The sequence below is a fragment of the Sphaerodactylus townsendi genome, linkage group LG02, assembly GCF_021028975.2.
Source record: "Sphaerodactylus townsendi isolate TG3544 linkage group LG02, MPM_Stown_v2.3, whole genome shotgun sequence".
Lineage (NCBI taxonomy): Eukaryota > Metazoa > Chordata > Lepidosauria > Squamata > Sphaerodactylidae > Sphaerodactylus > Sphaerodactylus townsendi.
Genome location: NC_059426.1, coordinates 114,602,455 through 114,630,296, shown reverse-complemented (window position 1 = coordinate 114,630,296; position 27,842 = coordinate 114,602,455). Strand labels below are relative to the sequence as shown.

Here is a 27,842-nt window from a genome sequence, read left to right as displayed (position 1 = left end):
ACAAGTTCCAAACAACTCTCCCTAAAAATATGATTATAGTGAAGTATGGAAAAAGACATGATAAAATGGATGTAGAAAAGCATTAATGCATGAAGCTGTCTTGTATGAAGTCAGACCATTGGTACATCCCAACTGTCTACCCTGCCTGCCAGCAGCTCTCCAGGTTCTCAGGCAGACATGTTTCATGCCCCTCACTACGTGATGTTTTTAATTGGAAGTGCTGATGAATGTACCTGGGACCTTCTGCATGCAAAACTAATTGTCTACCACTCTGCCGTGGTCTTGCACCTCTTCATTTTCTAGGGCTATTTTTGATTTTGCATTCCTGTATAGTAGAAAATATTGAATGCCCTTTCCTTTTAAAGAGCTTTCTTAGTTGACAGCAAGAGAATTTCTCTCGCTATCTCAAAAATGAACCTTCTAAGAGGTTCTAGCAAAATGCAAATTTAAGCAATCTGTTGAAAGACAAAATGATTGTCAATCAACTGGAATGCTTTAAACAACTTATTCTATCACATACACATGGTTTCTTACACTGATTCAGAACATTGCTCCATTGAAGTCAGCATTGCCTACAGTGACTGGTAATGGCTCCCCAGGATGCCATGCGGAGGTCTTTCACATCACTTACCACCTGGCCCTTTAAAGTGGAAAATACCAGAGGACTGAACCTGGGAAAAAACAAATGCTTTTCCACTGGGCCACAGCCCCTCTCATATATTCACATTCAACCTGAAAGCCTAGCTTTCAGATCAAAGTCATATAAACAATTATCCCATTGTTTATATAGATGCTGACATCGGCCATCAGGTGCCTCAAGCGGTCCAGAAGAGAGCAGGATTTAATCTAGGAAATGGGTCACAAGGGCCACTCTACATGCCCCCCTCTCACTCTTTATCCAGTATTTCTTACCACAGCCACCAGAGTCCTCTGCTCTACTTCCCACTACTACTACTACTACAAATCAAGCCGCTCACAAATAGAAATCATACTTTTATTAAAGTTTAACAATGACAAATCAGCAAAGTAAGTCAAAATTGGGTTGGGTTGGAGAGAATCTACTCCTGCTGCCAAAATATCTAGCCAAGGTAGCAAGTGGGTCCAATCAGATTTGGGCTCTTGGAGCCCTTGGCAACGCACTCAGCAAAGGAGAAATTTTTTTAAAAGAACAAAAGACAACAACCTGAAACCTATTGTTCTGAGAACAAAGGCATGCTGACTTTTTGCTTCCTTCATTGTGCATTAAGTAAGTTAGGTCAACAAATGATATCTCCCACTTCATTATTAATCTTGGAGTTGGGAACAGGTTGTATTACAGTATTACTCAATTGGAGCTAGAATTTGTCCATTGGTTTTGAGAAAACCAGATCATCGCAATTTCAAAGCCCCTTTCTTCTTACACTGGCCTTCATTTCTACTGAGGACTATTAGAGTGAGGCAATCAACAGGAAAGGTTTCCTCCTACAAGTAAACTTGCTGGAAAAAATGCCATTGACTAAAATGCTCTTCAGCATTCATTTGACTCATACACTCAAATATTTCCATTCACTGACACGAGGCCTGATACTTCTTGCTAAACATATGCCCCATAGGGGCAGGAGGAGTTAATAGCCAACCTTGCATGTGCCGAGTTGGCCAAGAGACTAGCTGGCAGGAAAGGCTTCCCCTTTAATACACTGAATTGCTCAGTATGTTTGGCAAGATGCCAAATAATAAAAAGATACACCTGCACAGACAACTTACTCCCAAAAAGTAGAACCACAACCCATCTAGGATTCATTGGTGTTTGAATAGAATACGCCTTCTAATCAAGAGAAAAACCCAGTTATACATCCTTGAGACTTACAAGGGACAACAGCCATTTAAAAACGGGCCTTTGTAGACACAGAGATCTTTACAGTAGCTGACTATCCCACCACCACCGTGTCACCTCCTATATATCACACCCTTCCTCCTTTTACCATGATTACTGCTGCAAATTCTTGTTAAGTGTGGAAGACTTTAGTTCTGCTCCCAGCTCTCAGGTCACGGAATTGTCCTGCCTTGCAGGCCTCAAACCCAGTCCCTTCCAATGAGGTTCAGTTCCGTGCACATTTGGATATGAGACATTCACATAGTTAGGTGCAGGCTGGATTAGTTTAGACACCAGTCTCATTTTTCTCATTTGCTTTTGGAACAGGTTCTTCTTGGATCTTCTTCATTTCCAACCCTTTCACCCATGTGTAGGCAAAGGAGCCACCTAGAACCATCATATTGCTAGTCCACCATAAAAAGCTCTTGGTTTCTTCATAGTAGCAGACAGCTAGTACTGTCTGGGCACATGCCTTGGCTGTCCCAGAGACATTGTGAGTTAGAGGGCTAGTAAATTTTATCTGGAGCCCTGTCACATAACCAATGGCAAATCCAAACAGCCCACTTAGGGTCATCATGCCCCAGAAGTAGAGGTTTCCCAACTTATCAAAGTGGTATAGAGTTTGAAAGTCACCAGAGAGCAACATGAATGGCAAGAACAAGACACAGGCATTGATGTTGTTATAGAAAGTCAGTCGCCAAATGCTGCCATCCACAGCAGGAAGGACTTTTTTAGTGTAAATTGCATTCAGTGAGACGCAGAGACTGGCCAGGATTCCAAAAACTATGCCAGCCCATGACAAAGTACCTTCTGCTCCCTCTTGATCTATACCAAGCCAGAAGCCACCTGGAAAGTAAACAAGAGTGATGACATATTGGAAACTTTGGAAAAGTATGAGAGAATATAACAAACAATTGCAGATTCTTAGACTTCATGTTGGACAAGAGGTTAACAGCCCAATTTGGGGGGGGGGGCGGTGAGTGGGCAGACCCACCTGGGGAGCCAGTGCAGCCTTGCACCGGCATGAGCACCCACCCCATCGGCGCAAGGAGCAAATGTGCCAGCAGAGGGATAACTTACCTGAACAAGTAGGCGCTGCGCAGTTCCATGGCATCTGACCCAGATGCCACCATCCTTCCCCAGGCCTGCTGGTCAGAAAGCTGTGCATGCCAGCATGTCTGGGGGCATTTTGGGGGTGGGCCAGGAGGTGGAGCCGACCTTAGTCTGCTCACCCAGCTCCCACACACCAAAAGAGCCAGGTTTGGAGATACACCACATTTTTTGTTGAGTATCTCTGTTATCCCTATGGGGGATTTCTGCCAGCGGTTTTTGTTTTTGCTTCCATCACAGTGGAGAGGTCCTGGGGCGGGGGGGAGAGACACCAGAGAGGCGCTGTCCCCGCCCACTTGCCCGATCTGGATTGGGCTGTAAGAGTGCTTTTTAAAATGCAAGTTCATATTATCTGGGTGCAAATCACTATGCTGTGCTTCCATAGTAAATTCACACATTATTGGGTAAAGGTAATCTGAATTTTTGAAATAAATTTTTCTAAAACAAAAAAATGCCTCTCAGTTGCTCAACCTCGGTTCTTCTAGCACAACAACTGGGAAGGGGTGTGGTTCAGTGGAGGAACCTCTACTTTTCATGCAGAAGCTTCTCATTTCAATTCCCAGTATCTCCAGTTAAAAGAATCAGGCAGTTGGTGATGTGAAACACCCAGCAGCACCACTGCCAGTCTGAATATACAATACTGACCTTGCTGGACCAACAGTCTGATTTTGTATAAGGCAGTTTCATGTGTGTGAAAAGCAGTGCTCTCATCTGATACCCTTCCGTCTGTTACTTTTCTAGCCCAGTTATCGTATGACTATTTGAATTTGATAGGAACATCTCATATACAGTTTACTCATCAGATATTCCAGGCCTTTTTACCTCTTCAAAATACAATTTGTTCCTTAGTTTGCCCTTCTGATGACTGGCAGCGGATAACATTTCATACTTATAAATTACTTCAAATCTGCACCACCTATTAAAAATCAAGTTTCGTGCATATTCATGAAAATTGGGAAGCAGCCATTTTCAATCTCTCTGATCACCCTCCATAACTATAAAGATGTATTGCACAGGGTGTCTACAAAAAGAACCTTTGTCCCAAAGCATCAGAGATATTTTTACTCACCTATGATCACCCCACAGGTCAAAAGCGCATAAAGGGAAGTGGTTTGCTTCAGCAGCAGGTAAGAAAGCAGCACGTTGAAGACAGTGGTGAGGGATCGGCCCACATTGTAGAAAGCCACGCCGACATATTTGAGACACAGGTTATTGAAAGTAATCATGCCAATAAAAACCACAGAGAGGGGTAAGACACTGCGGGACACCTTGAGGTCCATGCGGATGGAAGGGAAGTCCAGATAGCTCGGTGGGCAGAAGGAGGCCAGAAGGCTCAACAGCTTACAGATGAGGACGGTGATAAGGCACTGGTAAAATGTGACAAAAAGAGGGGCGTCGAGGCGCAGCGTGGGGCTGCCCAACAGGTACTTATTGAGGAAAACCATGGTGATGGAGATAAACCAGTACAGAGAGACCACCGTGGCAATTTGCACAGCTCTGAGCAGGAAAGAAGACTGCCTGCTACCACTCTCCCCCTCTTCCTCCTGGAGCAGGGGGTCCGAGATGCCGCTGAGGGCCATCTTAAGGATCCCGGATCGCTTCAGCTGGATCCTGTTCATCATGGAAAGGGGGGGGGGGGGAGAAGAGAAGCAGGAAGTAGCTTGTCAATACTCACTCGCAGAAGGTGCCGCTCAGGTCACCGCCATGCAAAGCAAGATCTCACTCTCACTTTGTGCAAGCGCGCGCGCGCACGCACGCACACACACACACACACACACACACACAAGCACATACACAGAGCACTCCTTCCAGGATCTGCAATGTTAGCGAATAAGCGAAAGCTGCGATCTGACGCTGACTTTTCTTGGCTTCAAGGCCCGTTGCAATCAATGGGATTTGCTTCCAAAGTTACACGCGTGGAACAGACATGGGGAAGAGCCCCCAGGCAACGAAGGCCGTGCTCTGACTGCCAAGCTCAGCCCTCGACCCCGATCGCAGGAGCGAAGCCCCATTCCTCACTTCCTCTTTCTCCCACCAGTTCCTGCACTTAGCTCCGGTTGCGCAGACGCATCATGCTTTTAGGGGCTTGGTCTGCTTAAAGGAGCCGGGTCCTCCCGATGTGTGTGTCTCCTTCTAGTGGACCGCTCTCTGGAGGGGGTCGCTCACCTGGGCAGCCGGAGGCTCGTCTTCTTCCTCCTTTAACAGTGACCCGCACTACCAGGCTCTTCGCTTCCTTATTCTCCCCTCGAGACCGCCCCACAACGGGAAACGCGACACAGATTCCTTCTGTACACAGCTGACTTGTTAATTCCCTCTGCGGCGGCCGCGAGGCACAGTTTTGCCCTGCCACTGCAAGACCATGCCAAGAATAGGCCGACCTGCTTCATTCTACTACCACCGAGCAGCAAGGAGCAGCGTCTGTTCCCACCCCGGGGACTGGGATTCGAACAGAGGGAATTTCAGGCAGTTCAAGGTCCAGGAATTCTAGTTTTCGCGTGTTCAGGTCTTTGTGTGAAATTCGTGTCCTGATTAAATCATGCAGGAGCATATCAGAACAAATAAGAAAATGTTGGCTCAGGAGAAAAGAAAGCCAGAAAATCTGTACCCCTCAGGACAATGGAGAGCTATGCAAAGTAGTAATGAACTATGCGAAGTAGCAACGTTGACTGTTGTGCCAACAACTCGAAATGGTGTCTGTTAATCAAGAAAAGCTGGTTTAATATTCACAACCGCTAGCACACATTGACTCCCTTACGTCACTTCTGAGTAAGGTTACAGATAACTTGGAATGAATACAGACAACCACTTAGAGTGGTAATTTATCACCAGTGTACCTGTAATAATTTGACCAGCTACATCGCCCTATTAAGAATTGAGGATAACTTTCCAATTCCCTTTCTTTGGAATAGATGCAATTGTGTGGTAAGATTTCATCACCATTTGGCAAAGCAATAGAGATTATAGTTTACCGACTTAAAGCGTGGAATAGGAATTAGGGTATCAAACTGGGATTGGCAGTAAGTGGACTCGGATCTCCAGGCATGGCCTGGTGACCTTGGATCCAGGCATTTAGTGATTACCAGAGAAAATTTTTAACCACAGCATGATTCTACACCACAGGTGTCAAACTCACGCCCCTCCAGATGTTATGGACTACAGTTTCCATCATCCCCTGCCAGCATCATGCTGGCAGGGGATGATGGGAACTGTAGTCCATAACATCTGGAGGGCTGCGAGTTTGACACCTATGTTCTACACGGATCAGTGAAAATTCTCATAGAAGAAGGCAGATTCATATGTAGCATTTGGTCAATCAGGAGTAACCCTGTTTTACCACAGTTTATCATACATCTGCAAGAGATTTGAATTTGATATTTTATTCTGGCTTCCAACTAGAAGTGTTTCTCAACTGTTATTGCATGCCACTGTTCAATCTTTTCTGTACTGCAAGGAAGGACATGTTGTAAATATTTTAATAAATAAATAAATGATGCTGTTGGGGAATTTCAGTAATTTGTGTGCAGTGACAGATTAGGACAGTGATGGCGAACCTTTTTGAAACCGAGCGCCCAAACTGCAACCCAAAACCCACTTATTTATCGCAAAGTGCTAACACGGCAATTTAACCTGAATACTGAGGTTTCAGTTAAGAAAAAATGGTTGGCTCCGAGGTGTGTGTTACTCGGGAGTAAGCTTGGTGGTAGCTGTTGGCTTTGCTTTGAAGCAACCATGCAACTCTTCGAACGGGTGAATCACGACCCTAGGAGGGTTTACTCAGAAGCAAGCCACATTGCCAGCAACCGAGCTTACTCCCAGGTAAAGGATCACGCTTTAGTTCTTTGCATGAAAATCAGTGGGGTTTAACAGTGCTTAACAGGGTTACCTATAGTGCTTCCCCAAAACTAGGTCTTAGGTTTAATGCTAATAATCGAGCCCAGTGGCCCAGGCCAGCCTAGATGTGTGCGGGGGGGGGGGGGGGCTGTTTGCACGTGCCCACAGAGAGGGCTCTGAGTGCCACCTCTGGCACCTGTGCCATAGGTTCACCATCACTGGATTAGGAGAAGTGATCCATCCTTTAATCATCTCCTGTCTGTGAGTGGGACAAAGTGGTAAGGATCTTGATTATGCACTCCAAGTGACCAGTGCTTCACTTCTCCCAGGAGTGCATAGAACAGGAGGCTATGTAGATAATTCCATTGCCAGATGCTCATTTCTGCATTCTGATTGTCAGAGATACAGGGGGCATCCTGATGGTCACTATGGTCACATCCTTCCAGCCATTTAAGTCAAATAGCCACTTATGATCTTAAGGGCTTAGTCTTAATCCTCTCACCTCCTTTTTATTATATTGTTGGCTTTTGTTATTACTGTCGTATCCAGGCTTTTCAGAAGAGCTATTACCTATTTCAGAATTTTAACAAAAGTCAGCAGACAGCACAAATGTGTATGAGGCTGCTGTTGTGCACTCCTCGCAAGCTGTATGCTGCCATCTTCTGGTCCAGAGCACACATTTATGTTAGCTGTTTATTTTCCCCTTGTTTGTCCATTAGTATTAATTACCCTGCTCTCCTTAGCAGGGTTACACCTTTCGAAGACCACTGATGTCAATGGATTTAGAAGTGAATAACTTCATTTAGAAATGTTAGTTTGCTATCCTATGCATGCTTTGCTGTAAGTAAATCCCACTGAATGTTATGACTTTTAATGATGCTAGGCTAATGGAAGCGCTCCCCATTTCCCCCCTGCACATGTTCAGTGTATATTTCCCCCCTAAATGCACATGTTCAGTGTATTTTTTTCTATCAAAAAGAAGATGTGTAAGCATTTAAGGACTTGGGAAGTGGAGGGAGGAACAGGATCTAAAGTGCAAGATCAAGTTTAAGCTGTATCAATAAAAGAAAATGGGATTATGGGTATGGCAGAGCACAGGGCTGTGCTTGCTATAGTCCAACTTTCTAATTTCTAAGCATCCATGACTACCCAACCACAATAGTTACATATAATCCTTTTCTCAGAGCATCACACTACTGAAATGCTAAACAGATTTGTCACATTTGTGCCTCACATGGTAAAATAGGACACAGACGTCAATTAGTAAGCATGCTTATTATGGAGTGCCTTATTTAGGGGATAAATGACAAGAAGTCATCATGATATCAAACAGGTAGCTTCTCAGTTACACAAGCTGTAGCATCAAGGTAATAATTGATATTGGGGGAGATGTTACTTCTGGCATAGCTTGGAGCTATTCCAGCAACTTACTGTTCTGCACAAGGGAATTGTGAATCAGTGAAATAAGGGCTGCATGTGCCTCAGATATAAACTATACTGTAGCTATGGCTCCTTTGTACTACATAAACTTTTGCAAAAAATACCTATGCATTTGTAGCCTATATGACTGAAAGCAGCCCTCTCACAAATGAACAAAACCAGAGGTTGGTGATTTCACTTATATCGTCATCAAATGTAACAGATATCTGCTAGATGCTGCAGCTCTATGGATACTTATTTTGAAGCCCCCAAAGTCTATGTTTGGGTAAGCATATAGAGGATTATGTTGCAAACTATGTGGAGATGCACACACACCCAAAGGCTGAGAAAAGATGAACATAAGACAGATGGAGGTTCTGAAGGGTGGTTGAAGTGGGTTTTTTTGTGAGCCATCTTCATTTCTGCTGTGGAAAATTATAAGGGCAATAGATACCCATAATTCAACCAGCTTCTCTAAAATTAGATTTTGTAGTGCTTTTTTCTAAGTGCAAAAAACACTTTATATATCAGGAATCCTTAAAATCTGTATAATGTGTAGTACTATCAGCCTCATGTTGCGGGGAAAGGTTTGCACATGGGTGCATGTGTGTGTGTCTGTGGCAGGGGTTGGCTTTGGCCCCCACTGACAATGTAGAGGTGAGAATGGAACCAGAGTGGTCTGTCTTCTGATTTTAGTGGGAAAGTTAATTTTGGAGACAGGTCTGCTAGGGGTAATAAGATCTATAATCTGTGTTTATGGGGATGGTTTTGTTGAAATCTCTTAAATGAGCAGGCCATTGAAATTAACAATTGAGTTTTATTAATAAAATAATGAAAAACAAGGAATATATTTTCAAGCACTAAACATGCACGCACGCACGCGTGCATGCACACACAAGTATACAAGAACTAACTAAGAGAGAAATGGAGGAGTTGGATAGGGTTTCAGGTATGGGTGATATTTACCGGTCCAGTAGAGGAGGGGGTCCAACAAAATCCATAACCAGAAGGGGAAAGGAGCCCACACTATGAATGGCCACAGGAGTAATATTTATAGTCAGAAATGGGTCTTGAGGCAGTTTGAGGGAAACTAGGAAGGCCAGAAGCAATGCATTGGTTGCTTTTTCAGGGTTCCAACAATAAGACGCTTGATCAGCTGTCAGGAACTAAGAGAATGCCTGGACTATTCTCCCAATTACTAATTAATGGCTGTGATAAGTGCAAATGAGTGCTGGGATAGGTGCAAGTTTTTAACCTGAGTACTGAACAATTACTGTGATAGAATAAATAATGGTCATCTTGAAACACTGATTAAATCACTTTGCCATCAGACAATGGAGATTAGCTAGCCCCATTGTTCAGTCAGGCACACCTTGTGCCATGGGAAAAGTACAGCCTCCAACTTCTCCCCTCACCCTATCATTTGACACACAAGTCGAAGGCCCAAAGTCTCTGGAAAAACTCCATTTTGTATGGAGCAGTGTCTTGTTTTCATGTCAGTTCCTGTTTCCTGGGCCACTTATGGCACCCTACAGCAGGGTGGGGTCCAGGAGCTTACAACATGTCATTCACACTCTTAACCATTACATTATACTGCTGTGATAAATGGTACAATGGGCAGTGTTTGATTGGCTTCACAAAAAGAGCCCTAGAACAAACATTTAGGCCATTTATGCATGCACAACTTACCCTGCAACTGTTTGCTTTGCAGTAGAGTTTTCCCATAGTTTTTGGGTTGCATAGGGATTTTTCCTCCTGCAAAGCGTCCTTAGGCAAGCTGGCCTGCCATTTTGCCCACCTGCTGCTTCATTGTTGTTTCTATGCAACCTCCATTTGGGGAAGTTGCCTGCAGCCTTTTTTTCTGCTCTTTGATGTAGCATTAGTTTGCTAGATCATGTCAATATCTTGGCAATCTCACTGGGTCTGTTCCTTCAGCAATAGACCTTTAGGGTGATTTTTTTTAAAAAAAACCCTGATCTTTCTGAAATGGTGGCCTAACTAGTGGGAGGAACAATTGCAGTGTGGTCAGGGGAAGGCAAGGACGAGCAAGAAAACCTGTAGAAAATTAAATGCCTGCTCATCTCCTTCACTTTCCCTGCGAAGGGAGTGGAAAAATAACAGTTTCAGAGCTTTCAGAAACTGTGGAGATTCTGTGATCTGAAGGCGGGGTAACTGTCAAAGAGAGGGAAATGTTTGCGTAACAGAGAATCAAACCTGAAGGGGAATGTAAAGGAGACCAGAAGTGCATAACTGGCCTTAGAATTAGGGGTTAGATACATTTTGCATTCGATCTGTACCTTTCAGAGAAGCTGAAAAACCACATTCCTTACAATAGTATTATTGTTGTATGCAACTTTCACATCTGTCACTGAATTCCATCTATTGTGCTTTTGCTTAATTAGCATGATCTAACTATACTAGTTAGATAATGGAAAGACTTTTTGTATCTCATCTCCTTGTGTCTCCTCAACAAACAAAGGGTTGTTTCATGCACAGTTATTTATCACTGTCTTGTCAGGATTGTTTTAAAACAAGTGGTTCTGGTAGTGAGATGATTGCTAGAATTATGTTGTTATGGAGTTTTAGTCAATTTTGTGATGTAAAGGTGGAAGAGAATAGGAAAGTACAGAAGCACAACAATTTAAAGTACACAGCTTGCGAATTTAGTCCAGGCAGCACATTATCAGGGAAAAGGGATGTGTAATCAGGTCCCAGGAATGTACTTAAAATTAAAACTTTGGGAGAGGCAAAGATTGGATCAGAGCTGTGGCTTTACAGCAAAGGAATTTAGTTCTTTGTCCTGTGCCATTTCACCTTAGGAATCCTTCCAACAGCTACCAGCCTTAGCAAAAAAAAAAAAACCCCAAACCCCCCAGACACATGTACTTTACCAGTTTTTTCCTCTACTGGAGCTAATAGCAGCTTGGGAGTTGCAAGGGCCAATTTCTATTAAGGAAAATAGTATGGAAGAAAGAGTTAAAACCATGATTTAGTGTGGTGGCCCTGATTCATATCTTGAAGCATTGTATGAATAGAAAGATAGACTAGAAATTCACTGACAAAGAGCCCCTGGGTATTTTTAAAAGTTGAAATACACATTAGGAGACCCAATCACAAACACCAACATAACATGTAGCTTGATCCAGTCACAAACACCAACATAACATGTAGCTTGTACCATTAGGTAGCAATGATATCCGTGTGCTAGTAACATTATTCTGGCCCTTGATTTACCTTACAACTGTTGATTTCCTTTTTTTCAATTGGCTTAAGGCCAGTTCATTCAACCAAACTGGCATGTTGAGAATATGGGGTGCAGTGTCTGGGCATAGATGACTTGATGTTTCTTTCAGCTTGCAGCACAGCTCACGTTCCATATATTACCACAAAGTGATGCAAAATGAATCAGGATTTGCCAGTAGCACCACAGAGAGCAAAACATTTTATTCTACCATAAGTTTTTGTGAGACAGAGCTCCCTTCACCAGAAGCATGAGCCAAACAGTTATGCATATGATGCAGTGTACTTTTTTTTGGCCTATAGCCCTATCATGCATGCTTACTTGGAAATCACTTCCACAGAACTCAGTGGGACACAATTTAGAGTAAATGTGCAGTGGACTCAGCTTGCCTTAAGACTGTAGACTTACTCAAACTCTCTTCTAACGAGAGAACCCCCCCTCCAATTTTCATTTACTGAGACAAAGAAAAAGATTTTAGGATACACTCTTACTCTCAGTTTGCAGCAGCTGTGTGTTCAAGTAAGATTAGTTAACCAACTGTATTGAAGGATGCTAGCTGAGAATACCACCTTCTATTCTCAGATGCGAGCAAGTATGATAACTAGCACTGATATGAACAATTGAGTATTTAATGTGGACCAAAATGCAAGGTGGAACAATGGAAATGTTTTAATGCCTAGTATGTATATCTATCTTTATCTGGATATTTAAAATCTTTTGCTTTGGAACACCATGTCTTTTTGTTATTCCCGCATTTTAGATTAATGGAATAATTAGATCTGTGCTGATCAGGACGTTGGTATAGATTTTTAATGGGGTAGGTTTGGGGGGAGGGGCCATGCCCCCACCCACCCCTGGGGGTGTGGTCACGCCTCCCCAAGCCCCGCCCCCACCCTCAATGTTTATAAAAGCAGCTCTCCAAGGCAGGGATGGCAGACTCCCCTGCCCCGCCCGCCCACTCACCCCCACCGGCTGGGCTCTCAGCCGGCAGTCCCTTCTGCCCTGCACTCTGGGCAGAGGCATAGCCAGGGAAAATGGAGCCCAGTGCAAAGTCTGAGTTTTGCACCCCCCCCCCTCCTGGCAGCCGCTGTGATGCTGGAATCCACCCCCAAACAGCCTCACTTTCAATAGTATTTAAACTAGGAAGCCCAGATTCTACTTTTAAATCCATCTTAAAGGGAGAATCTGGGGTCCCCAGTTAAAACAACATTGAAAGGGATGCTGTTTGGGGGTGGATTATCCCCCACCCTTAAACAGCATCACTTTCAATGTTTAAACTGGGGACCTCAGATCCTCCCTTTAAATCCATGCCGAAGGGGTGGATTTAAAAGGAGAATCTGGGGAAATTTGTGGGAGGTGCCTGCTGTCAGGGGTGCAATTGTTAATCTAGCAACACCAAACTTTCAGGGTATCTGTAGGAGACTCTCCTGATGGTACCACCCAGGTTTGGGGAAGTGTGGTTCAGGGGGTCCAAAGCTATGGACCCTCAAAGGTGTAGCCCTCATCTGCTATTAGCTCCCATTGAAAACAATGGCTGGATGGGGCACCCCCTTTGGGAGTCCATATTGGGCCCCCTGAACCAAACATCACCTAACTTGGGTGGTATCATCAGGAGAGTCTCCCAAACAATCCCTGAAATTTTGGTGCTGCTATCCTAAGAATTGCGCCCCCTGCAGGCCAAAAACTGAAAAACATTTAAAATACCAAAAAACCCACAAACGGGGGGGGGGGGGGGGTTCTGACATGTAATGGGGGAGGCTTAAACCCGGGAACCCCCCCTCCTACATCCTTGGTGCTGATGCTATTTTAGATTCTGTGTCTATGTTTGCTAGTTCAAGCACAGCCTTCCTGCTGCATGCAAGTTGCTGGAATAGTTGATACTTGTGTGTATGTAGTAGATTAGTGCAGGCCTTTGCTATTTGTGATCCACTAAGCCAGACACAGCCACATGTGACACTGCTACTCTGTGCTGGAATTCTAACGAGCCAAGGTGAGGCAGTGGCCTCAGGTGGTAGATTTTGGGATGCAGCAGCCTCCACCTCCTCCTCTGCCGCCGTCGTTTTGCCCTCACTGCCCTTGGTGCTCCACCACCCTTGCCTCCACAGGAACCAGAGCAGCTAATGCTCCTTCATTTCTTCTTTGTTCGTTTCAAAGCACAGCTGGGCAAGTTCCCCATAGAGCCTCATGGGGCTCCCTGGAGCCTCACAATCTAAATGCAGGTTGCTATGCTGTGTTTCAAGATGTCTGAGGAACAAGGATGGGTAGTTGTTGTAGCTCCTGGACAGCAGTAGGGAGGGTGGGTGGGTGCCAGGTGGAACAGTGGTGGTGACTGCGCTGCAACATATATCATTGTTTTTATATTGTCAGACAGGGAGCAGAAAAAAGAGATGATATGCCTTTGGTGGCCACCATACATGGCTCACAAGGTGTTATTCATACAGATGGGACATAGGTTGTGTGGGCCTAGCAGAGTGTCATTCCCATTATGTGTTACTTGTAATATACTCTGATGATTATTAGTTTTAGTAGTGGGTCTTTTCATGAAGATCAGTTCTGTCGCTTAAGCGGCTGTTTTACCAGCGCTGCATCTATTCTGCACAACTGGTGCTAAATATTTGCCAAATAGCAACAGAGGAATTATGCACTGTAGACTGAAATAACACTCACACAGCACTACTTGCATGAAAGTACTACATAGAACTGATTAATAAAGATTAATACACGCAGTGTGTAAACAGTTATGGAGATAGGGAGCTGGAAAATGAAATATGGTGTTGTAATCAGACAACCACACTAGAGGGCAGCAAAAGGTATATCTTCAGAAAGCAGCATATCAAAGGAACAGGTTCTGCTTCCACAAATGGAATTCTGTCAACTGTCTTCTACCAGGATTCTAATTGCTATTTCACACATTATGCAACAAGAAGAGTAGGTTTGAAATTAAGCATAATTAACTTAGAGTCACCAGCTCTGACTTCTTTACAAGTCTACTTGTATGAAATAAGTTTGCAAAACACATGTTGACCACATTCACTCACAGTCTGAAAGGAGCTTGAGGACATAACTTCTAGAAAATAAGGTGTGAAGAGTGGAGTTGAAACTTTCACAAGTGCAATGAAGAGCTGAAAACACAGTTACCCCTTGCACATCTGTTCTGCCCCCCAAGTGAATCTGTTTTTGGTGCCCTGTACTTGGCTAGGACAGAATGGGGGAGACACAAGCCAGGTTCAACAGTTGAACAACAGGTTTATTACTTAAGAAAATCAAGACCCTAACTCCTCCCTTGGGTCTATCTAAATCAGAGTACTTGCTTGTCTTGATCAGATTTGAAGCTGTAGACTGTGTCTTCTCTTGGCTGCTTTCAAGAAAGTCCACTGTGTCTTGCTTCCTTTCAGTTCTCTTGGTCTTTGACTGGTTCTAACTGCTGTTAAACTTAACTTGTGCTCTATATATCCCCATATACTACTATGTACATCACGAATATTCCAGTTTCCAACTACCCTTGGCACCTCACTCTGACTGCCTGGCTAAAACAGAGGATTGCTGGGTGAAAAAGGAAGACTGCCTATTGGGAAATGTCTTAAAGGGACAGGGGCTAACTAAAATTCCCTCGCTTAAAAGACTTAACAATGAACTAAAACCATGCTAACTATGGGGAAACTGAAGCTTAATGGGGAACTAACAAAAGCCTCTGTGGGGGCATGACAACATCAATGGGGTTAGGGGCACTGCGGCCCTTGCAATCTGAAAATCCATGTAAAATTTTTTGGCACTTCCTTTGTGCTAGCGAATAAGTCTGAATGTTTCTTTTTCTTTTATGTTAACTTAAAGAAAAGAAATTGTGTATATTTATAGTATTCAAAGATAAAGTATGTTGGTATTATACAATACTATACATATATTTTATGCATTTCTGAGTTTCTAAACTTTTTCTGTGTGGTCTGCTGACCTTTGCATGTCATCTATGGCTTCTGCAAAACTCCCCCTAAATTCCATTTAATTTCTTATGCTGACCAGTGATATATCAAAACTGTGATGGAGGAAAGTCATGATGTGGAAGGGATAACTGTATTTAAAAGGTGTTCCTCTACAGTTTTAATTATCAGTAGAGTTCTGTTGTCCTGGCTGCTATGAGCAAAACTAGAAGAGTTGCCCTAAACATTCCTAATAACAAGTTTTGCTGGCTTAAATACTTGAAAATAGAGGACATAGCCATTAGTGAGACATTGGGTTCAGTTATCAGTGGAAGATTGCTTGTGAATTAATATAATTCCTGTCTGTCTATGATTTCTCCAGTATATACGGCCTGTGTCAGACATACAGCTGGTCTATCTCACCCTCTGACTGGTAAAGGTTCCTACAGCTTCAGCTATAGATTCTCCCAAACAGCACCCAGTGGGTGATATAAATATCTAATTTATTTACAAGATTCATATCCTATCTTTAAGCTCAATCAGGGCCACCAAGATGACAAACAACTAAAAACAAAACAATATAAAACAAGTTAAAACCAAAATTAAAATATCTGTACATGTCTCTCTCTCCATAACAACTCAAAAACAAACATTAAAACAGAGAGCAGGGGCATGGGGGAAGGGGGAAGGGATCATTGAGGAAAGACCAAAACAAAATGAAACAAAACAGTCTTCATTCTCTGGCAGAAGATGGTGCCTTGAAAAATGATCATAGTGGTCAGATAAGGAAGTAAGCCACTCCTTCAAGTTTGCTTGTCCCATTGGAATGATGGTCCCTTCCCTACAACACACTCCGGTCATCATCCTGGTTGCAGCTTTCTGTATCAATTGAAATTTCCAAACACTTTTCAGATGCAGTCTGCACTTCCCAGCACACTGCAGAAACCTGATCTAGATGTTAGCAGAGCATGTACAACTGTGGCTGGACCTTTTCTGCTCAGGAAAGTGCGCCGCTTATCAGTGAAAGCTGTTAACAGGTACTCCTGGTCACAGCCACTATAAACAGCGGTTGATCTGGGTCCAAGAACACTCCCAAACTATGGATCTCAAGGGAAGTGCAACCCGACCAAAATGGGTAATACTTTAAGTCTCAAATAAGACCTTCTACTCCGTAGTAGAACTTTGATCTTATTGAACAAAAGCTTCATTAACCTGCATCCACTCCAGAACTTCATCTAGGTAGTATAGTCCTGATTTTGTCAGAATTGTAGTTAGTGTGTTCCACCCCTTATAGGTTTTCTATAGTTAAAGAATTTTGTATATTAGTAACAATAGAACAAAAAATGGGACAGAACTACAAGGATCACTTTGGGATTTCACTATACCAGCCATTTTTTATTATCTGCATGGGGCTATTTTTCAAGAACCATGCAGCAGGAAGTGCTGAACACAGCCCTATGGATAAATAGTCAGTATTTGTTTATGTATGGTACCATTAACAGACATTGCACTTTACCATTTTGATCCCATTTTCATTCATATGATAATCTGTCAAATAGACGACAGTTATATTATTCACAATCTTCAGATGAGGAACTGAAGTTAAGACAGTGACCTGACAAAGTCCTTTGTCATCAGGCCAGGTTAAAGGTATTTCAGTTTCTCAAGGAAGGGACACCCATTGCGTTTTCCTGTGCTGCTACTGCTGGGGTCTAAACTAAGCTTGGATTGGATCTGCCCAGTGTTGGTTCAGGTTCAAGAGGAAACATTAATCACCTGTGGTGATTCGATGCCTTCCTCGCTGTGTGCCGTAAGTAGCGACCAGAGTGGCTTGACTGGGGAACTGATCCTAGCAGTAATTCAGGGAATCCTATCAGAGGACATGCCTGCATAACACATTAGCTTGTTTTCTTTTGGTATGCCGTTACGTTGCCCTTTTTGATTTGGTGCTGAAATTGTCCAGTGAAAATATGACATCTCTTCCTCCAGTGCAGGAATTATTGCCTCTGGCTGATTCCTGGGCTGTTTTAAAACAACAGGTAAGTTGCGTGCATAGCTAGGGCTCCTGGATTATGACAACCTTAAAGGTTCTTGCTTTCCATGATTGGAACAAGACCACCAGCAGCAAAACATCCAACTCTGCTCACAGTTGTCCAATTATGCATTCCCTTCTGCTCCTTTGTATTTTATTTTTCATCATGAAGAGTATTGTGGCTGGATGCACATTATTGTGTAAAATTTAAATTACAACAGCAGAAAAAGGATACCATCGTGTCATGAAAAATTGTGATTGCATCTGATCTGCTTCTTTCCAGTTTTTATATTGCTAATCATGATGATTATTGGGACTGAACCTCAACAATCAAAGCATCCTAAGCGGGGGGTGGGGGAAACTCCTCTAGGAGCAGCAGTGGCGTAGGAGGTTAAGAGCTCGTGTATCTAATCTGGAGGAACCGGGTTTGATTCCCTGCTCTGCCGCCTGAGCTGTGGAGGCTTATCTGGGGAATTCAGACTAGCCTGTGCACTCCCACACACGCCAGCTGGGTGACCTTGGGCTAGTCACAGTTCTTCTGAACTCTCTCAGCCCCACCCACCTCACAGGGTATTTGTTGTGAGGGGGGTAGGGCAAGGAGATTGTAAGCCCCTTTGAGTCTCCAAACTCCTCCTCCTCCTCCTCCTTCTTCAGTCCAAGGATCTTGCCTGTACATCAGTGTTGATTTTGAGCAGGGGAGGCTCAGCAGGTGACCTGTGGTCTGTGCTGGGAACTGGTGTAGGTAGTGCCAGGAAAAGCTGAGTTCCTTTGCACAGTTCATTTAATAACTTTAAAGAAGGGCTGGCTTTTCTGAGCCTCTGGGCATATTTGAAATTCTGACACAGTGTGGTGGGCCCAGCAACTAAATGGCTGCCATAAAATGATTGCCACAGGAGGAAGGGCCAGTCACAGAATGATCGCCTTAGCTTAATTTCAGTAACACAGTGTAGATCCTTGTGCTGTGGTGACAGCTGCTGCCAAAGCAACATTTTAAAAAATCTGCACAGCCAATCAAATCTCGAATAGTCAATCAGAAACCTTCTTGGGTGAAAGCCCCCCTGGCCACACCCACTTCCTAAATATTCTTGGCAGGCACCAGAAAAAATGGTGGTGGGCATCATAGCATCCACACTTCCCTCACTGGGGATTCCTGCCTTAAGCTGTGTGAAGGAGATTCCTCAGTCAAGAAGGAGAACAATTTTCCTATTCCGGTCTCTGTTTTGGGGGGTGGGGGGAAGGGGGGTGTCAGTGAATGATTGAAAGGGATCTGGTCAAGAAAAAATGCCATGAAAATCAGGACCCCCGCACCTTCTGAAAGAGACAAGTTGACCCAGAGAGCCTCTTCCAGACCTGTGCTTTTTGACAACACGTGCTTATTAAGACAAGACAGAGTATTACTTTCTGTTAATACTTCCTTCATCTTTCCACTCTCTCTCAGCAAAATGCTCTGTTTTCCCTTATTCATTTCTGACAAATTGTCTTTGTCAAGCCAGTTTTCTTTCTCCTGCATAGCTCAACACTTAATTTCCCTACCATCACCAGGTCTACAGAAAATGGCACCTGCAACAAGCCCTCAAATTGTGTCCCTTCAACCTCTTGGGAACTGAATATTATTCCCCTGTTGATTTACCCCAAGATTGCATTAGCTTCCTTTTGTTGCATCACACTGATGGCTCATATTCAGTTTACTGTTCATCTGAACCCCAAGACTGTGTTTGCACACACTACTTACTACTCAGTAGTATTCTCCATCCAGAGAGAAAGGAGGGGGGAAGTGAAGAAGGGGGAGGAAGAGAGAGTTTCAGCAGCAATAGCAGGAAGGCAGGCAGCAGGAAATGTCACCCATTCCCCCCCTTCAACAAAAAAAGCCTCTGGTTGCTTTAAAATTAAGCTTAACTTACTTCCAGGTGAAGAGTGTTACAGTCAGCAGGAGGAGTCTGGGGTCCGGGACAGGCCAGGGAGGGCAGTCTTTCCCTGGCCTTGTCTCCATTCCCAATCTCCTCCCAGTCATAGCACTTGAAAGTAAGTTAATCTTAATTTTAAAACAACCAGAGGCTTTTTTTGGTGGGGGAAATGTGGGCCACTTTTCTCCCCCCACTACTGCTCCCACTACCACTGCTGCCACAAAAGCTTCAAAATTAAGCTTAATATACTTCCACGCAGCAAAGCTGTAATTCTATCAGGGTGGGTACTCTTCCTCCACCCCCCAGGAGAGATTGGGGCTTGAATCCCCTGCCCCCCATTACATGTCTGCCTACCACATGCCTGCTGCAATCTGAATATGGAAGGCTGACAGCTTCAGCCACTCATTTCTCTGTGACCTCTTCCCCCCTCTTGTTTCCGCCGCACCGTCACTTTGCTTTGTCAGATTCACAGCTTCACAAACCTTTTTGCCCTCCTGCTGCAACATTCTACCTATGGCACTTGTCAGGCCAAACTGTCTCCAACATGCACTTCTTTCACACTTGGTCTCCATCTCTTTCCCACCAATCCTCTTTCTTCCCCATCCATATTACACTTATGCAACCAAACACAGGGAATGTGTGTGCAGATTCTCTTCTTGCCAGAGAATTGTCTGTTTTTCTCCTTCTTCTGCTTACTCCTTAATTACAAATAATGTTGTTTTCTTGGTTTAAGAAAGGTCTTCCCCTTTCTCGGTACCATATTTATATCTCTAGGTACCAAATGCTAAGTACCATTGGTAATACAAGGATCCAGACATTCTAGATACAGCTCAGGTGTGAATGCATGAATGTACAACTTGTTTGTTTCCTTAACCTACTGCATCTGTGTATGGTTCTCCAGTTGCACAGTGGCAGATAGGAAGGCGCTCCAAAGGGTGATCACTACTGCACAAAGGATTATCGGCTGCCCTCTCTCCTCCTTGGAAGAACTCTATAATTCCTGAAGCCTAAAAAAAGCCCAAAATATTCTGAGGGACCCGTCTCATCCAGCACACTCTCTTTTTGAACTGCTACCATCTGGTGGGCGATACAGGACTATCAAATCTAGGACAAAGAGGCTTAGAGACAGCTTCTATTCTAGAGCTTCTTGTGTGCCATCGTGTTGATGTGTTTGGGGCTGTGTAGGGATGGGTGGAGGAAGGGGAAAGTGAGGATGGGGTATGAGTAAGAAATTGTATGAGTATGATGTATTGTATGAAATTGTATGAGTATGATGTATGAGTCTGAAATTGTGTGCATCGAGGAATGCGGCTGTAAATTTCGTTGTGCGTGCACAATGACAATAAAATGCTTATGCTTATGCTTTATCATGTGGTAGCATAGTAAAGGGGCACTGGTAAGCATTTTGCCAAGGGTCCCACAAAACCTGGCTCAGGCCAAGCGGAATTGTTCTCTTGAATATTCACCCCTCTTAAGTGTTGGGGGGGGGGGGCGGGGAGAGCGGATAGTTCTACAAACTGGAATCATGTGAGGCCAGGTCATCACTTCTAGTTGCATACATGCTTTATTTTTATATTTATTTATAGTTTGTCTTTCTCACAGGGACTCAAGACAGATTACACAGAGGGTGTTGGTGCAATGGATAAAATGGGACCCAAATAATTTGTCCAAGCAAGTTTGTAAAACCATTTTATACAGTGAAATTCAATTATCTTTGCAGAAAATAGTTCAGTTCAGTTTTGAATAGTTCAGTTTTACATAGTTTGTGGAGAACCAGGAGCGTGGGAGCGTTCCTGACCTTCTTGGGCAAACTGCTCCAAGGACGATTTTCCCTTGTCACTTAACTGAGTGACTCTTTTGTTCTTCTTTGTTTCACTGTCTGTCCCCCCTCCCCCAGATGTTAAAGCGTATGTAGATATATTCTGACCCAGTCTAGGAAGCTGAGAAACTGAAAAACCCCTTCATTGTTATATGTGTAAAGATGGCACACAAGAAGCTGATATTGATTCATAACACATAAACTGTTTTATTTCACTCTTATGGGGAAATGGTCAAGTCAGACTGTCAGGGAGGTTTCAGTTTAAAATTTGGCAGGTGAAAAGGCAACACGCATAAGGAAAACTTCATATAACTATATACAATAAATTGTCACAAGAATGTAGGTGTATTGTTCTACCCATAGGTGTTGTAACTGTTGAGAGAGATCACTTGGCTGTCACTCCTTAGTTTTAACAAGCATAAGCTTATTTGACACAACATATCTAAACATATCTAAAGTCAGTGGAGGCAGGAACAAACACACAGGTTTCCCTTTTTAAAATACATTATAGAGATTACCCCTTTTCTTAGGAGCTATCTCTCTCAGGCAAGAACTATCTGTTTCACTTCCCTATTTCAGGATTCTCCTCAATCCTTCACTCCTTTCCTTCTCTACTCCTTCTACCTTCCTTCCTAACTACCAGTCTTGACTACCACTCCCTTAGGTCAACAGTAGAACTCTTTTGAACCCCCTGTCAACCAGTGTTTTCACTGGTAAAAGGCATATGTGGTCAGCTGTCCATCACCATCACAATGGTGAAAACATTAGAGAGTTGGGAATTTCCTAGGGTATTGCATGGCAGGGCAATAGTATTTCTGAGATACACAGATGGAAGTATTGACATGGAATCATGCTGATTGCACCCTGATTTTTAGCTCTCACTGCTCCATTATGTAGCAGTTTAACCCCAGAGTGTACAGGGTGGGAGGTTGTTCATCATACAAGGCAATAGGAAAGCCAACTCGCCTGCTCCTTGCCACTGCCACTCAGCAAGGTGGTGGGAGAAAAGTGTGTGTGGAGGGAATGGGCAGAAATCACAGGTGTTAGGATGACATTACTTCTGGTGCAACAAGACATCACATCCAGAAATGTCAGTATTTCATTAAGGAAGTGCTCTCCCACATGGGTCTCCCACCAATTGCCATCCATGGGCGGGCCAGCCCAGAGGGCAACCTTGCACTCCCAATGGTAAGCTCACCCTTATTCAAATTTTGGTACTCAGTTGAAACTGCAGCAGTTTTCAAGTGGTTGCAGTTGAATGGTACAACCTAACCTGCACTTAGTTCCACTCATTTTGCTGTTGTAATATAACCAGTTCAGAAGAGGTAAAAGTCATCATACCATGATAAAAACAGCTGTGATTGGCTAAAAGAATCACACAAATCAGTTTGAATACAATGGCCCAGTCAGTAGGGTTGGTCAATACCAGCCAGATTCGTTCCAATTCGGATTCGGCCCAGATTCGGATCAATGGGTTCGGATTGGCCGAATTCCGAACCTTGCAGGTTCGGACTGGGCCGAATCTGTGGGAAAATCTGGGAATTTTGGGTGCATTTTTATTTTTTTGGGTGTTTTTCACGTTTCGGCCTGCAGGGGGTGCATTTTTTTACATATTGGCACCAAAATTTCGGGGTATCATCAGGGGACTGTCCTTATGATATCTCCCAAGTTTGGTGAAGTTTGGTTCAGGGGGGCCAAAGTTATGGACCCTCAAAGGGGTCCAATGGGAGCTAAGGAGATGGGGCTACCCCTTTGAGGGTCCATAACTTTGGCCCCCCTGAACCAAACTTCACCAAACTTGGGGGGTAGCATAAGGACAGTCTCCTGATGATATCCTGAAAGTTTGGTGCCAATATGGCAAAAAATGCGCCCCCTGCAGGCACCCTCAGAAATTTGTCCAAGATTCTTTGTTCTACATTTACACAATCCATTGCTGTCAATGGAGAATTTCTGGGGGTGCCTGCAGGGGGCGCATTCTTAAGGCTAGCAGCACCAAACTTTCAGGCTATCATCTGGAAACTTTCCTGATGACACCCTCCCAAGTTTGGTGAAGTTTGGATCATGGGGGCCAAAGTTATGGACCCTCAAAGTGGGTGCCCCTATCCCCTATTGTTTCCAATGGGAGCTAATAGAAAATAGTGGCTACCGCTTTGGGAGTCCATAACTTTGGCCCCCATGATCCAAACTTCACCAAACTTGGGGGGCATCATCAGGACAGTCTCCAGATGATACCCTGAAAGTTTGGTGCTGCTAGCTTTAAAAATTCTGGTTTGTGTTTTTCACCGCTCACTCACTCCAGCAGGCTTCATGTGGAGGAGGGATGAAAAACACAAACCAGAATTTTTAAAGCTAGCAGCACCAAACTTTCAGGGTATCATCTGGAGACTGTCTTGATGACGCCCCCAAGTTTGGTGAAGTTTGGATCATGGGGGCCAAAGTTATGGACTCTCAAAAGGGTAGCCATTATTTTCTATTAGCTCCCATTGGAAACAATAGGGTTTAGGGGCACCCTCTTTGGGAGTCCATAACTTTGGCCCCCATGATCCAAACTTCACCAAACCTGGAGGGCGTCATCAGGACAGTCTCCAGATGATACCCTGAAAGTTTGGTGCTGCTAGCCTTAAGAATGCGCCCCCTGCAGGCACCCCCAGAAATTCCCAATTGACAGCAATGGATTGTGTAGATGTAGAACAAAGAATCTCACAAACACCACACACAGACCTTCCCCTTCCCAAGACACCTTCAAGCACCTCTGAAGATGCCAGCCACCTACACATGCAGGCCAAGCGAGGGGAGCAACAGCTACCAGACCCCGGCCACACAGCACAGAACTCCCAAAACACTTCCAAGAACTGGTTGCAAGTGGGCACACAGCCCTCTTGCTCCTGGTGGCTCCTTAGGCCACCTTCAAGCACCTCTGAGGATGTCAGCCACAGATGCATCTGAAACAATAGGAGCAAGACCTCCCCTGCTCCCACACACAGCTCCTGTAAACTACAGGTGGGAGACCCACAAACCTGGCCACCTGTAAGGAGACTCAAAGGGGCTTACAAGCTCCTTTCCCTTCCTGTCCCCACAGCAGACACTTTGTGAAGTAGGTGGGGCTGAGAGAGTTCCAAAGAACTGTGACTAACCCAAGGTCAACCAGCAGGAATGTAGGAGTGCAGGAACACATCTGGTTCACTAGATGGAGGAGTGGGGAATCAAATCCAGTTCTCCAGATTAGAATCCACCTGCTCTTAACCACTATACCACGCAGGCTCTCTAATTCCTTATTCCTGTGCTGGCATCCTCTGATAAAAGTCCAGTTGACTGTAAGTCAATTCAATTCAATTAGTGAATGGTGGTAAGGTGGAATATTTTTTTTACAAATGCCAGAAATTGTTTATTAGCCGTAGGCTTCAGCCATTCAGCTTTAAGAGGATTCTCAAGGTGTTCTTGGCATGGGAAAGACCCTTTGTCAATGTTGGCTGTTATAAGGAACATTTTCTGATTCCCCTTGTGACTGTTTTTTTTTTTACCAGTGGATGGTGGCAGCTGATCTTTCCCTCACTCCCATGATCTCCTACAGTTCTAGGGCAGCTAGGGTTTAGACAATAAGTAGTAGTCCTCAGCCTTAAAAAAAACCTGGTGGCAGGCTCAGGTAGCTTAATATCTTCCCTCCCTCATCAGGATAGGAATCCTCCCTCCCCTCTGCTGCTCCCTTGCAATGGTAGCCTGGTAGTCTCACTGCCCTGTGGAGTATAGGACATGTATTTAGCTCACTTCGGTTGGCTACTTGGCAAAGGAGTTCCTGGCTGTCTAGGGAGGTAGTGTAGGAGAAAAAAGGGTGGTTTGGATTTGGAGAGCCAGCCCTGCACTTCTCACAAAAGGTTTTATTTCTTCATCATGACAGCAAGTGCAGATGGCACCTCGAAAAAACTGTTTGGTACTCCTGGAAGAAGATGGGGGAGAAGACTTGGGTATACTCAAAGTGGGTGGGGGTAGAAGCGCAGTCTTCCTGATCCCACCGCTTTCCATGCCTGGCTGATCTTTCTCACTTGCTTCCTTTTCAGCACAAGCTTCCCTCCTCTCAAAATGAATGCCATGGTTAGTTGGGGCCCGGCTGACAGCACTGTCTAACTCTCAACTTTGCAGCCAGCTCCTTTTTTGACAAGCTTTTTCCAAACCGGCCTATGCTGAATTTTTGGAAAGAGAAGCTAGACCAGTCCATGATGACAGGGGGGGACCATCTTTGCTTACGCAATCAAAGGCCCTTGAGAATCAGTTACCCTGCTTACAGTTTTGATAGGAAACCCTTGGTTTAAGCGGCCAAGGAACATTTTCCAAGCCAGAAGGGAAGGGAGGAAGCACAAGTGGGATGGAGGGTGGGTGCTGGATTTATTTGAAGGAGGAGGAAGCAAGCAGGGTGCCGTTTGGGGAGGGAAGCTGGGAAGCACGAGTGGGATGGAGGGTGGGTGCTGGATTTATTTGAAGGAGGAGGAAGCAACAAGGGTGCCGTTTGGGGAGGGAAGCTGGGAAGCACGAGTGGGATGGAGGGTGGGTGCCGGATTTATTTGAAGGAGGAGGAAGCAACAAGGGTTTGCAGGGTGCCGTTTGGGGAGGGAAGCTGGGAAGCACGAGTGGGATGGAGGGTGGGTGCTGGATTTATTTGAAGGAGCAGGAAGCAACAAGGGTTTGCAGGGTGCCGTTTGGGGAGGGAAGCTGGGAAGCACGAGTGGGATGGAGGGTGGGTGCCGGATTTATTTGAAGGAGCAGGAAGCAACAAGGGTTTGCAGGGTGCCGTTTGGGGGGGGAAGCTAGAGGAAGCCAACAGAGTGCAGGATGGAGGGGTGGGTGGTGCTGGATTTATTTGGAAAGGAGCAGGAAGCAAACAAGGGTTTGTAGGGTGCCGTTTGGGGAGGGAAGCTAGAGGAAGCCAACGAGTGGGGATGGGAGGGTGGAGTGGGTGCTGGATTTATTTGAAGGAGAAGGCGAAGCCAAACAAAGGAGCCGCTTGGGGAGGGAAGCTGGTACAACGGAATGGAATGGAGGGGGGGTGCCGGATTTATTTGAAGGAGGGGGAGGCAACAAGGGTTTGCAGGGTGCCGTTTGGGGAGGGAAGCTGGGAAGCACGAGTGGGATGGAGGGTGGGTGGGTGCCGGATTTATTTGAAGGAGGAGGAAGCAACAAGGGTTTGCAGGGCGTCATTGGGGAGGGAAGTTGGCCATGAGTGGGATGGAGGGGTGGTGTAAGCCGGATTATTTGAAGGAGGAGGAAGCAAGCACGAAGCCGCTTGGGGAGGAAGCTGGGACAGCCAACGAGTGGGATGGAGGGTGGAGTGCCCGGATTTATTTGAAGGAGTGAGGAAGCAACAAGGGGTTTAGGGAGGAAGCTGTGGAAACACGAGTGGGATGGAGGGTGGGTGGGCGCCGGATTTATTTGAAGGAGGAGGAAGCAACAAGGGTTTTACCAGGGTGCCGTCATTGGGGAGGGAAGCTGGGAAGCAAGGAAGTGGGATGGAGGGTGGGTGGAGTGCCAGGATTTATTTGAAGGAGGAGGAAGCAAGCACGGTGCCGCTTGGGAGAGAGGAAGCTTTTAAGAGCTCTCTCCAGTCGGCTTTTAGACTGTGTGTGTGAATGAGTGAGTGAGTTGTTTTGAATGGAGGGAAGCCTGCCCGCACCAATACCGGGCGGAAGAGGCTGTTTTCCGCGTCTGGAGCAACAAAAGGAAGGGTACTGCTATGTTTTCCCATGTGTTGGGGGGACTCGGGTCGGGAGGGAAGGTTTTTATTTTTTGTTGGGGGGAGGAAGGTCTCTTTGTTGTTATTTTTTACAGCGAGTCAGGCGGCTCAGGCCTGGCTCGGAAATGGCGCCGTTTCGGATGACGGTGTTTCGGGGCCTCCCTGATGCAGACGCCGCTGTTTCGGACCTTGCTAGGTCCAAAACAGTCCGAATTGGGCCAGGCTCGTTCCGAATTGCTGATGCGGACGAGCCGAATCGCCAACCCTACCAGTCAGATCAATTCCTATCTTTGCGCAGTTTGGTTTAGTAATCCTATTAGTTACTAGGCGTAGCATACATACACCAGGTCACAGAAACACACACCAAACTAGGAAATTCCACGGAGCTCATGGGCCAGAAAGGAATAACCTTTGTCAGAAGCACCTGCAGCCTTTCATCTGTAAATAGCTTACCGTCACTGAATTTTCTCAGTTGCACAAGACAGCAGAAATCATCAATAAATATAGAGGCTGTGGAGCCATACTGTTTCCTGTTCAAAAGACACCAGGTGCCTCGGCTGCTGCTCCCACCGGGAACTCAATACTGTGCTACACTGAAGATTAAGTGAACAAGAAGCACTTCCTCTCCCAGAGTGCTTCGGGCAAGGAGGTGCCTTGTGATTTATCACTCAGACCCTTGGAAGATCTCAAACCGGAGGCCTAAGTGCTCCTGAATGGTGGCATTAATTACTATTAAAAACACACATTTATATCTCTCTTACCTGCTTTAAATCCTGTGAAATTAGATTTCCCACCCTCCCCTTCATCCTCACTGGCAGCTTGGGGTGCTTTATGGGCCTATAAAGCCCTGCAGTGCCTGTAGCCAATGCTGGCTTTTATTTACGAGGCCTATAACAGGCTTCCTGGCTGCACTATCTGAGTCCCCTGATGATTTCATCTCTGTTTCCCTTGGATGAAATGATCCCCACAGCCTCTATGGCTTTGAGAGTTTTTGGAGG

At 44.9% G+C, this 27,842-nt stretch overlaps 1 protein-coding gene across 4 annotated transcripts; it reads right to left on the bottom strand.

Moving 5' to 3' along the window:
- Positions 1–980: 980 nt before the first annotated feature.
- SLC35C1 (solute carrier family 35 member C1) lies at positions 981–27,416 on the bottom strand. 4 transcript variants are annotated; one of them, XM_048486730.1, is made up of 3 exons: positions 27,298–27,416; positions 4,032–4,573; positions 981–2,698 (listed from the first exon to the last, which is right to left on the bottom strand). In XM_048486730.1, exons 2-3 carry the CDS (start codon positions 4,540–4,542, stop codon positions 2,139–2,141), a joined length of 1,071 nt encoding a protein of 356 aa, XP_048342687.1. In that variant the 5' UTR covers positions 4,543–4,573; positions 27,298–27,416; the 3' UTR covers positions 981–2,138. The 4 variants fall into 4 exon arrangements, with proteins under 4 accessions (XP_048342687.1, XP_048342688.1, XP_048342686.1 ...); XM_048486731.1 differs by lacking the exon at positions 27,298–27,416 and adding an exon at positions 19,301–19,316; XM_048486729.1 differs by lacking the exon at positions 27,298–27,416 and adding an exon at positions 5,129–5,400.
- Between the last annotated feature and the right edge of the window lie 426 nt (positions 27,417–27,842).

Bases quoted from the DNA above. Each gene is read 5' to 3' on its own strand.
- SLC35C1 (XM_048486728.1), bottom strand. From the start codon at position 4,584: ATGATGAACAGGATCCAGCTGAAGCGATCCGGGATCCTTAAGATGGCC. The intron at 2,699-4,031 runs GTGAGTAAAAAT...TTTACTTTCCAG, and splicing joins GACCTGTGGGGTGATCATAG to GTGGCTTCTGGCTTGGTATA.